The sequence below is a fragment of the Crocodylus porosus genome, unplaced genomic scaffold (assembly GCF_001723895.1).
Source record: "Crocodylus porosus isolate Cpor-Errol unplaced genomic scaffold, CroPor_comp1, whole genome shotgun sequence".
Taxonomy (NCBI): Eukaryota; Metazoa; Chordata; order Crocodylia; family Crocodylidae; genus Crocodylus; species Crocodylus porosus.
Genome location: NW_017728921.1, coordinates 16,500,386 through 16,513,379, shown reverse-complemented (window position 1 = coordinate 16,513,379; position 12,994 = coordinate 16,500,386). Strand labels below are relative to the sequence as shown.

Below are 12,994 nucleotides of genomic sequence, written 5' to 3'. Positions count from 1 at the left end.
ATAATTCTCTCAAAAAGCTTGCCCAGGATCGAGGTAAGACTAACTGGCCTGTAGTTTCCTGGGTCCTCCTTCCTCCCCTTTTTGACGATGAGAACCACATTGGCCCTCTTCCAGTCCTCTGGCACCACATGAAGTCCCAATGCTCATAAAGCTGTGCAAGGGGTCCTGCAATGACCTCTGCTAATTCGCTCAGCCCTCTGGGGTGGAGATTGTCAGGACCAGCTGATTTAAATACATCCAGCCCCTCCAGAAGTTCCCTGACTAGGTCCTCACTGACCCTAGGCCTGGGTGCACCTCCCCTTTGTCCTATGGGGGTCCCGGTGGGGGTGGTGACCCGGTCCCTGCTCAGAAAAATGGAGGCAAAGAACTTGTTAAATAGGTTAGCTTTGCTGTCTAGTGCAATGACCAGATTTCCCAGCGTGTCTTGCAGAGGCCCCCATGTTACGTGGTACCTTCTTTTTACCTTCTATGTATTTAAAAATAGGACTTCATGTTGTCCTTGATCCGGATAGCTAGTCCCAGTTCCATCTCCGCCTTGGCCTTCCTGACCACCCCCCTACAGCCCCAAACAACTGAGGTATAGTCCTCCCTGGTGATGGCCCCTGAGTTGGAAAAGTTGATATTTCTGTTTTCTCCAACACTCCATAAATAAAATAAAAAGGAGAGAGAGAATCATTACCAAAGCGGTTAGAAGCATACAGAGTGCCCAAAATGAAATTTTAACTCAGGAGTTCACTTTCGTTTTAAAGGCAAAAACTATGAAAACATATCACACCTATGGCCTCTTAGAAAACAAATTCAAAAAGGAAATTGGCAACAATTTCAGTGTTTTTTACTTGCAAATGGGACCATTTTCAAATGAGAGTGAAGAAAGCTCAAACGTTATCCAGACAATGCAACGTTTTACATTTCCTATGATTTATAAAGAATGCTGGATTGAGTATGTTTCTAATTGATGCCTTTGGCAGGCAAAAAGGAGGTTTTCAAATTTGCAATAGTGGGCCCTTCATAAAATCAAAAGGTTGTAGTTGTGGGGGGCGGGATTATTAAGCCTCCTATTAGCAGAGGAATTTTGAATATTCTTTGAAGGATATTATATACCTTTGAAAGACAGAACTTAGTCCAGAAGAGGAGGGCTCTCTCAATAGTAGTATTTGAATTGCCCTAGTGGTCTGGCAGCAACTCCCTGTATTTCTTCTTCTTTTTTTTTTTTTTGGGCGGGGGGGAGGTGTTGTTGAGAGAGAGAGATTGCTCAGGACGTTGGAGATGCCCCTAGAATGAATCACTGATATTCACTCAGAGCTTGTTATTTTGTACTGACTGCATAAATGGAGTCACTCACACTTATAATTTTTCTTAGTTTTAGAACAGCCCTTTCAATCTATTTCGGTGTGGTTTAACTATTCTCTAGAAAACAAATAAGGTTATTAAAATGTGTGTAAACAGAAAGCACTGAACTTTTTAGATAACAAAAACTGATAACTGTATTTTTAAATTATTTTTATGTACTGTATGGAAAAACAATGAAAAGATTCTCTCCTAATTTTCAGAAAAGCGATTTTTAAGGATCTTTCCAAGTTCAAACAATTTGGTCAACAAAAATAATTGCTGCAAAGTAATTTGTAAGTATTTAGGATGGATTGCTTCCAGTTTTCCAAGTTATCTGAATCTCATCCTTCATATAACATAGTCATCATTTTGTAACATTTCAATGACTCCTGTGACAACCGTCTATGTCACCTCAAAAATATTGTCCTTTCTACTGCACACAGAAGCAGAAGGATAGCAGTGGCCAGGCTGAGGAAGAAGGGGAGGGTTTGTTAAATATTCCAATACATTAATAATAAACCATAATTATTAGATCTGCTTTCTTAAATTAAAAAAGATGTTTGCAGGCGATAAGAACCTCAATTTTTACCTTCATAGGTAAAAACTTTGTTATACTGGGGGAAACACGTAATATTCAGAAGACTGAAGAGCAACTATTTACTATTTTACAAATTAGATGTTTCATTGGATTTCAGCTGCATTCTTAAAAGCATTTTAATGATAATATTATTTCTGAAAGACCAACATTTCCCATATCTGAAACTTACCAGAATAGTTCTACTCCACATAGCAAGCTCCTACCATTCTATATCATTAATATGCAGGCAAAATGCTTGTGTACCTATTAGTTATCTGGAAAAAAGATTCTTTTAGTATTACTTTGCACACAAACAATTAGAAAATCTTTAATATTAATGATTTAATATTAGGAAATCATTATCCTATGCCAACCTTCATTTCTCTTATGTACATATAAAACATATTTTATTATCCAAGTCATGAATCTTCACTAGTATGGCAGGAAGGGAAAAATGAGAGGGGAAGGCAGTACAAAAAAGTAAGAATGGTCCGAAAGAGCAAGTATTCACTAGCACTGTACAGAGGCTATGTGGATAAGCACAATACAGTAAACCTTCAAGTGATAGCCCGTTGACTGGCAGAATTTGCTTTATGTTACAAAATTGTGAAGCTCACAGTCAGGGAGTTAGTACATTACTGAGACAGATAAGAAAATAGTACCCCTTTGTAGCTGTCTAAATGAGTTATTAAGCTTTTATCAATGAAGCTGCTATTCATCTTGATTGCCAGATTCCACACCCTCCACCCCCTGAAACTCTTTTTTCAGACTAAATTGATGGAAGAAAAGGTTCCTGAAGCAGCTATATCTGTTGAAAGACTGGAGGTGCAGAAAGGGTAAAATACACTGCATTCTCTTTATAACACCCTCCTGGATACAGAAAAGGAGGCACATGCTCTAATTCAGGGGCATTAAGCTCATCCCAAACCCAGGCCAGATCCAGATGGTGGGGGTCCTTGTGGACCAGATCTGGACACAGCAGGGGCAGCAGTGGCAACCACAGGGATTAAATGCAACCATCACTCACTCCCCACCAGCAACACGTGTCACCAACGGGGGTCTGTTCCCCAGATTTTGGTGGCAGGTCCTGCCCCCAAATTTCCAGCTGCATGACATAGCTCTACAGGTTGTAAATTAGTCGCCCCCAATCTAATTGTTATAAAGCCTCTGAAATGTGCTGGAAATTCAGATACAGGCAGAAAAGGTGTTTAGAAACAAAGATCCTTTAGAAACAAGAGTTATACATAAAGCTTTGCTGGTATGGGACTTGCATATGCTAAGTTATTCTAAAGTAAATAAAACTCCTTCTTCATAGTCTATGTCTTGGAGGCAGGTGACTACATTTATCATGACAGTCATATTCTCCTACTTCATAAAGATGGGCAATTTAAAGGGTGCAACTTTACAGATTCTTTGTGTATGAAATATCTTTAGCTTACACACAAACATGTACACCCCAGGGAGCTTCTCTCCATTAATATGTATCCAGAAACATGTGAGGTTACTTAGATCACATCATTGCCATTCTTGAAACACAGCCCAGCCATAACAGATGACACAATACAATTCTGGGATCAAAAAGCATTCTTGTATAATTCATTCAAAAGAAAAAAGCAGAATGGATAAAGTTGATTTTGCACTGGAGCAGGTTCACCACTGGAGGCAGAAACTCTTGCAGTGTTCAAAAGGGACTTCTCTTACAAAATGAGTCAAAAATGTGATCCTACATTGTTTCTAGTTATACCAGACATCAAATGCATTTTAATAACCAGCAACTATACTATTAAATTTCTCCCTCTACCAGTCTCAAGGCATGGAGCAGATCGATAGTCTACTTATCAGGTCAGATTCTTATGCTTAATATCAAATTCAGATTTCTGCTCATTGCAATCCTTTAAAAATAGATGTTTGGGGTAAGTTAAGTGGGGAATAGGGGTGCACTGATGGAGATTTTTTGGACTGATACCAATGGCCGATTTTTAAGAAGCCATATTGGCTGATACCAATCTGACTGCCAATATGCAGCACAACAGCTTGGAGAGTGGTGTCCACCTGGTAAACCTGTTGTGGGCGAAGGGGTGGAGGAGGGAAGGAGTATGGGGGGTGCAGATTGAGGCCCCCACAGTAAGGGGGGGAGTGGGGCTGGGGCCCGGGCAGGCATTGCCCAGCCAGGGCAAAGTATGGGACAGAGTTGCGAGCAGCTTGTCTGGGGGGAATGGGGAGGGGGAGGGCAGTTCCTGCTGCTGTGTGCACCCCAGGATGGCATGGGGGGGCATGTGCCCCTGGATCTGTGCAGGGTGAGGGCAGGCTGCTGCTGTGGGCTGGAGCCAGGGTGTTACTGGGCTCTTCTCAGTGTGGGGCTGGGCCATGCTGGGCTGCACTTGGGGAGGGCAGCAGCAGTGCTTGAATGGGGGTTTGAGGGGGGGCTGCAGCCACCCTAAAGTTCACCACAGGCCCCCCAACCCTTTTACCAGTGCCATCACCTCCCACCCTGAGCGCAGCCCAGCTCGGCCCAGCCGGAAAGAGCCTGACACAGCTCCAGCCCACAGTGGCAGCCCGCCCTCGCTCCACACATAGATCCAGAGGCATGTGCCCCCCATGCCCTCCTGGGGTGTATGCAATGGTGGGAATTGCCACCCCTCCCCCTGCACCCCACCCCCCAGACAAGCTGCTTGCAGCTCTGTCTTTTGTCCTTCCCTGGCTGTGCAGCATCTGCCCCTGCCCCACTCCCTCCCTCATCGCGGGGGGCCTTGATCTTCACCCCCCCCACCCCCTCCCTCCGCTTCGCCCACAACAAACTTACCAGCCGGATGCTGCCAGGCTGTGCTCCTGGCTACCTGCATGCGCTTAGGCTGTGTGCATGTATGCGGGCATTTATATATTAGTGGCCACATCAGCCAAAAAAAGCCAACTGCCAATACCATCAATTTTCCTTATATTGGTGCCAGTGCCAATCCAATATGGCACCGATGCATCAGTGCACCTCTAGTGGGGAAAATGATAACAACAGGAACATGCCAGATCACACCCACTGCTCATTCACTGTGGTACCTTGTCTCCAAGACTATCTAATGTCAAATGCCTTGAGAATAAAATATAAGAACACAATGGAAGCAAATATGCTATGGTCTGCCTCCAAAAAAATTCTCATCCTAATTCCTAATAGGATTAGCATAAACTGGAAAGCATGAGGTTTTTTAAACCTTCCAAAGCTCTTTGTTGGTATTATCTGTTGTAACTCTCAATATTCTTGTCACTCATGTAAATACCCAATTCTTCTCTGAAACTTATTAAAATACTAGCATCAGTGACAAATTGATGCAGAATAAATCTCACTGATCACCTTTGACTCATCAGTATCCTGAGAATCCCAACCTCGAAGAACTGTGCATTACTGAAACATCTGCAGAATCACAGGACCAACAAATTATGAAGTGGGATTACTCCCACAGCATGAAGCAAGTAGCCTTTTAAGTTTAACATGCAATTTTTGCCAATTATTAAAGCAAGCCGTGACAGGTAAAAGCAGGAAGAGAATGCCTGGGAACAAAGATTTGTATTAAGGTTAGGGGCAGCACGGGCAATATTGGTGGCAAAAAACAATCAAGCAAAGACGAAACAAAAAGGATGACTGCATCTAATTGCACAGAAAGCACAAATGACAACGATAAGGACTTTAACAATACATTTTAGCACTATGGTAGCAATGAGCACTCCATGCATTTTCTGCAGAATATCAAAGTATTTCATTGGTTGACAAACACATAGCTGAATGTCAATATATTAAGAAGACAGATGCTACATAGCAAACAACACAACCTTTAATTGATTTTCTAGGAACCATATTTCTCTTCAGAGAACTGATTTCATGTAGATTCTTTTAATTTCTAGTCTCTTTCTAAATTAACATCAGTGTTTGGTACACCACTTAGCTGAATATCTAAAAACTAAAACTGTTGAAAGCCTGTATTTTATGCCGTCTCTCTGAAGAGGTGCACATATAGGCTTAATCACTCTGAACAAAGTCAGACTATTATAAGATCTTGTTTCTAATATAAATCTCACCCTCTCGCGCTAAGTTAACCATAGTTATATCATAGGTAATACAAGTGTCCTATTTCATGCTGAAGGTATACCGACATCTCAGCTTGCTCCTTTTGAAAAACAAAACCCGCAACAAAAAGCAGATGTTTAAACTGCAAGTCATTCACTGTTAAATTCATATGTTTCTCTCTTTTGGGTTATAAAACCAGTAATGGAAAGGGGAGGGAAAAGGAAAGATGCAGCTAATACAACAAAGAAGAAAAGGAATATGTTGCTAGATAAATAGATAAAAAAGAACCGACAGAGAAACTGGTGCCTGTTTTGTGCATATATAACAGCTGGTACTCAGCCAGCAAAAAATAGCTGCCTCTCAGTTATATTTCTTTCCTTTTGAAAAAAAAAGATACCAGTTAGCTACTAGCTACCATTAGGAGAAAGGGTCACAAGGTGTCAGCTACTCTAGAGCCTTCTAATGCTACATGTCCCTGAAACCTCTGTTTGTCTTGAGCGTGATATTCTAAACCAATGTTGTTTTTATATGTCCTCCACTACAGCAAGTACTTTAGAATATTCTGCCCATTTTTTCCAAATGTGTTGGGCAGTTACATTACTATTTCGACATCACAGCTTCATCTTTTGAAAATTAATTGCTGGCCTTTACAGTTTAGCTATCCAGGTGTGCATGCTTAAGAATGGAAATCCAGAAATTTTCAGTTAAAGGCTCCTACCCTAGCTGTGAAGTTACTTCCTCCTACTAGCAGACAGATCATTTGTTGCTTTACAAGGTACAGGGCAAGACATCCTGGTAAAATGTGTTTAGTTATGGGTCACTGTTAAGACAATTATTACACCTGATTGTGGGAATGCAGGGCAAACTGATATTTTTCTGTAGCGAACCTGTTGTAAACACTTATAATACTTTCATTTAACTTATGTCATGTGACTTGATACCAGGTTGTGGCAGGCACATTAAAATACTAATAAGCTATAAAATAGGGCAAGTACCTGACATTAGACCAAACCGTTTCACACATGAACAACAAGTGTGAAGAGTTGTTACAACAGCAAGTTTCCAAAGGGCAGAAAGAAAAAAACCCTATAGATGTTATTTTTAGAAGCAGTGTAATGGAAAAGAAGGCACTATACTTTTGCAACAACTAGACTGCACTTACTGTGTCAGTAGTACTTTACTTAAAAAATACATATTTTAAGAAAAGTACCATGCACATTTATGCAAACATATAGTATGGGTAATATTAAACAAGGCTAAGTAACTTCTGAGTACTGTTCAGTCTATTAGGACTTTTTCCATCTGCAACGGTAGACTTAGACAAATATTTCAACATCCTGCGGCTCATTGATTCATTGCATCCATAGTTTGACTTTGCCAGCAAGTTGCAAGGCATTCTGAAGGGTGCATGTTCTGCAGTTCTACTTGTAATAGTCACATTATGTCTTCCTAGAGGTCATCCTACCTGGGCTTTTTATGTAAGATGACATGTTCAATTGCCATCACAGCAGCTATGATGCGCTAGGCTTGCAGACCAGAGAACTGCTATTTTAGCCCTGACAGATGTAGAGTCTCTTTCACTTGCACCTTTTGGTTTGACTACATAGCCCACCTTGTTCCCTTCAGACAATCAGTATGCCACTACCCATAATATCTTGCTTTGATCAAAAGCACCAATGACACACTAAAACATCTATCTAAATATTCCTCCTTACATGACATGTCAGCAGTCCACAAGGTCCATGCAGATAGATGTAGTGTGACAAATAACTTAATAATACAGTGCATATTATTTCAGAATAGTTTAAAATGTTTTGTATATTTCCCACTTATGGTGTCAAAAGGTCCTGAAGCAGCTAAAGCCGTACAAATGCCTAGCTGCTATACAACTCATTCAAGCATATATGAACCATCAAAACAGTCAATGAACAACTAGATTGAAATGAGGGCTTGAATAAGATCAAAACAATTTAATACTCTATTTAGTGACAGAGATGGAAATTTCTCTATCAGTTTTACACAAAACTACTTACTAATGGGGAACCAACTCACTCTGTACAGGTCCTGGACATTTATTTGTTTTAAAATAGGGTTAACAGAAAATTTTTATGGGTGTAGTTCATTTGGAAATGTTGATAAGCCTGACAGCAGCCCACTCTCCAGAGATAAGCTTATATCACATAAAGCTCTTCCTTGAGGAGGCTGTTGCAAATCATCAACATTCAGCTGTAGTATGCACTTTATTTCTGAATGCCGATGGTCACAGATCCAGACAGACAGCTAGCCAAGTCAGTCAACAGAGTAGTGATGCTGAAACAAAACTGCCTGCCAAATGACTGTCAACTCACCAGAACAGTAGCTTTATTTCTATTATTTATGCTGCCAGAATTTGGCAATATCACACCTATGCTACCCTATACTTTTTGCCTTTCGAAACCAATTATCTACGGTATCATTTTATAACCTAAAGAGATGAGCTGTTCACCAGTCACTGTAAATAATAATGAAAAAGGTAAAAGATGAAGTTATTACACCATCATGCAAAACACCTTGTGCTGATAAGCAATATATTCATATAGTCACCACCGGCCTCATTCCAAATTGGGATTACTTGTTTTAATTTTTTTGTCAGGTTTCAGCCATAAAAAGTTCCTTGCTCAGATTCTAAGTATGCCATGGCTTGGTACAAGCAGTAGCAGCCATTTTTTCCAAAACTAAACCAATCTGTTTCCTGATAAGATTAACAAGTATGTGCAATGTTACTGAAAGACCATTTAAACTACCCCTCCTTTCTTACTTCTTTCCCATTTAGTCTGAATGGCTGGTGATGACCTTGAATTTGCTATTTAAAGCTCTGATCACCATGAATTTATGAGGTTAATGAAGTGCAATATTGCCCGTGTTACCACAGACCCATCACCCTCCTTGAAATGAGCAAATTAATCTTTCCCGATCAAACTCCCCATGATTAGAGCACCTCCCTGTGCTGGCAGTATTGAGAACAGGGACTGTACCGTCCGGCGTTGCCTGCTGACGGGGTTTTTTACATTTGACGTAATCGTGGTCAACTGGAGTGGCTGTGTAAGGTGGGGATGTCAGACCTGGACCAGAGGATGAGGGAAGAGAAGTCCCAGGGCCCGGCACTGTTCCAGCAGAAGAGTGAGAGTCTTCATCAATCATGCAAGTCTTTTCCCTGACAAAATTGTAGGGTAAGAAGAGAGACATGAAAAGACAAAGTGTTAGCATATTGAACATGCATGCAAATTATATAGAAGCAGAAACAATCTTTTTGCGTTATTATCTCCTATATATCATCCAATCTAATGAGCAATGTCATTAAGACGGACTTTTCACTATAAGATATATCAGTAAAAAAAAAAAATTAAAAAGGTCAAACTCAGTCCTTCTCTAAGAGAATGTTTTTGCACAAACTAATTTTATAGCCATTAACAAATCAAAGGAAGAGGCCCATGATAACAAACTAAGCTGGACTTAAAGTAAAAGGGACAAACACCAATTTCAAGTCCGCTGCTAATTAATCAAATAGCAGATTCACCAATGGATTAAAAGATAAATTTGTCCCCTTCTGTTATCTTTCCTTCCTACAGTGGGACTATACATTCAAGAGCTCTGAGAAGAGTAAGCAGTCTAGTCATACGATATGCAAGAAGATGCACTCACTTCTCTGAAACTTTTGGGGTGCTCTTCTCCTCACCCCTGGCAAATGGTCCTTCAGAAGCCTCTTTCATGAAACTAACTAGTATCTCTGCATCAACTCCAGAGTCTGGCTTTCCTACAAGCTTCAGGATAGAGGCATGAAGTCGGAAGTAAACCTTGGGAAGGGGGTGACCGGAAAAAACAAAATAGAACAGAAGAGAATTCAGAATTCCACACCTAGTTCCAGTGGCCCTGTTCTATAGAAAATTCTGAGCAAAGAAAGATGTTGGCTGGGCACTGTATTTCACAGGACTTTAAATAACAACTCTGGATGTACATTGGATATAGTCTGCACAGTGGGAAGCAGGGAGATACTACTCCAACTCTTGGCCTGCGTCTGGCCTGGGAGATGGATTTTACATCTCACCCCCTATACTTGAACATCAAAAAGCCCAAGTTGTAAATTGTATGTAGGTAAGGCAAATTGTACGCTTATTTAATAGTGCTACTGTTGGTCTACTATCTATAGAATATTTCAATATATTCTGAAGGCATTATATTTCATTCTTGGTTTCATGCCCTATGTCACTACACTGCTACGGATGATTATTGTTTGACCTAGCTACAGAGAACAGAATTCCAACACAAAAGTTTATTAATTTACAAATACCATTTTTAATTTAAGTATGCATGTGTGTCAACATTTTCATTTACACTAAAAACACGGTAGCAACTGTTAATTTCTAGTTTATTTCAATTAACCGACATGCCATCAAGTCTTTCTGCTGCATTTTGCTTTCCCATTTTACCTCCAATGCCTCCATGGCAAGTTCAGGTGGATTATGGTAGTGAATCTTCTTTGGGTACCTGGCTGCTTCCTCATGCAAGTAATGAGCTGCCTGTTTATAATGAAACAGATAGACAACAGGAGGTTGCTTCTGTTTCTCTGCAATCTTTCCCAGCATGTAGTGTATAAGCCACTCCTCTTCATCTCCATCTCCCTCACAACGAGATGCTGAAGTAAAGCACTGTTTGGCTGTCTCCAGCATGCTGTCTCGACGCTCTTCCATCTGCAAGGAGACAAAATGCCAAGAATACATGAAATAGCCTTTGCCTGGGATGAATAATGGTACCTTTCATTTTGTTGCATATGGATGTTCACAAAGGTAGCACTGTCAGTTACAAATCCTTTGGACTATTAGATTTAAAATGGAAAATACTGCAATACAGTAATCTTGCATACAATGTGGCCTGGAATATGATACACACCTTGTTTTTGAAAGGCAGAATAAAGGGAAAAATGATCTCTCCTTGTAGTAAGAGTGCTGTTACATGTTACAATTTGCACATGCTAATTCTGTGGAATGTAAGGTGGTATTAAAAGTTCACACATACTGGGAACAGTCTCTTGTTAAGGATTAACAACCTCTCATATACACAGCTCTGACTTGAGCTATAACACAAGCTACCTAACACCAGCTGGAGATAATCCTCACCTGAAGAGGCATAACTTTGAGATGCTCAGAAAGCACTTAGATTGTCTTTTTCTTAGTGGGCAGATGTTTCCATCTTAAAGAGAATGTAACACATGGAAAAGGTAATATCTAACAATACCCTAACTGAGTAGCAGCAGCTAGGAAACCAAGTCTGTTCATTGTTCTGCGTGCAGGCACTTTTGATTTCACCCGACAGAAGCTTAAGAGCAGAAACAAAGCTTATAAAGCATACCCCAATTTCCAGTGGCTGGTTTTTGTTTTTGTTTTTGTTTTTTGGCGGGGGGGAAGGTATGTGATATAAGCAAGAAAATATAGTTGCTGGTCTGAACCTGACTTTGACACACACATACAAAGCAACAGCAAGCTGCATAAACATTACTTTCTGAAAACAATATTTATAAAATATTAGGTAAGGACAGAATCATAAATATTGTTTATGAAAGTCCAACCTATTTTAGTAGTAGGCCACTATCAATCTTTCTGAATCATAGTGTATGCATAAGAGGTCACCATCACTTTTGATGCATATATTTAGGCAGGAGTACGGATGGAGTGGAGGCTGCCCAAACCTTCCACTCCCTTATTCATTTAAAGAGAATCTCTTTGATCAAGAAAGATGACAGATTTTTCACTGCAATTGTAAGAGGATGTATTTGTGAAAGGACGACTCATTCAGTTTTAAACTTACCTCTTCTTCCAGTGAAAGCTTATTCTTCTCACATGTATATGTCTTTATAATATACACACTAAAAAACCCTCAAAAACCTAAAATAGTCTTAAATAAAATTCTATACATCATAACTCTATAAAAATGGTAATAAAAGTACTATCAATTTAGTTGCTTAATACGCACTTCATAATAATTACCAGTCAGCAGCATGTTTTTCCTGAGAGAATGAGCATGGACTGTAATAACTTCAGGTTTTTTTGGTAATTAATTCTGGAACTCGTGTGCATAAATTACCAAGTAACCTTTAGAGATTTAATACATACACTAGCACATGGCATTCACCAAGTAGACAGCAAGATCACAACAAGCAGGATAACAAATATTATCAAATCTTTTCTCTGGGAGTATGTTAATATTTAACTGAATTTCACCCTTTTCTGAAAAATATGCAGCAGCCTAATAATGGAGAAAAATATACATGATGTAGATATCTGTATTTCATTATAAAAGTATCAATATGAGGTTTTCCTCCCATTGGTTCTGACAGTTTTGGGCAATCTTTTAATGCACAGTCTGAGTAGGCTCAGAACTCAGACTAAGAATTTAATTTTGAAGAGGAACTAACAACATTTCATACTCTATTTGCACTGGCAGTTTATAAGATAATTTCAGGTTTAATGGTAATTTCCAAAATTATAAGGTAATTATAAGGTTACAATAATCAGGAATCTTACAGGGTTCAAATAAGCATGTAAAAGTTCATATGGCTTTACTTTAGATCCTACCTGCTGCACAACCTCAGGGGGAAGTTCTGACTTCCACTGCTTAAGCTGTCGAGATGCAAAAGAATGAAGGGCATAGGACATGGTGCCATATTCTATCCAGAGTGAGAGATTGGAGCAGTCAATCTCCAGAGCTCTTTTGAAGCAGTTGAGGACAGGGGTAGAGTGCTTCCAAATGGGCCCATCACTCTTCAGCTCATTGGAGTTCAGCTTGTCCTGAATTCGACTTGCTCTAGCTAGAGCCATTCCAGCCCAAGAATCAAACCTATGCAAACAAGAATGCAGTGATTAATTGACCCATTAAGGATCTTGTCCCCTGTGGTGAGGGAGGGGGCAGGGGCAGGCCGGGGGGGAACGGAGTTGCAGCTCATGGAGGGTAGGGAGAGGTGGCTCCTGCTGCTGCTTGCACCCCAGCAGGGCATGGGGGAG

The 12,994-nt window shown here is 40.2% G+C and overlaps 1 protein-coding gene across 8 annotated transcripts in view; it reads right to left on the bottom strand.

Annotated features, from left to right (window-relative positions):
* Positions 1-12,994, bottom strand: part of CABIN1 (calcineurin binding protein 1) — a 202,353-nt gene that overhangs the window by 131,776 nt on the left and 57,583 nt on the right. For 4 of the 8 annotated variants that reach the window (XM_019539123.1, XM_019539126.1, XM_019539124.1 and 1 more), the window contains exons 23-26: positions 12,569-12,830; positions 10,427-10,687; positions 9,642-9,793; positions 8,938-9,153 (exon numbers count right to left, since the gene is read on the bottom strand). In XM_019539123.1, coding sequence (XP_019394668.1) covers positions 8,938-9,153; positions 9,642-9,793; positions 10,427-10,687; positions 12,569-12,830 — 891 coding nt within the window. The remainder of the gene's footprint in view (positions 1-8,937; positions 9,154-9,641; positions 9,794-10,426; positions 10,688-12,568; positions 12,831-12,994) is intronic. The other 4 variants (XM_019539127.1, XM_019539128.1, XM_019539129.1 and 1 more) reach the window with 2 other exon arrangements.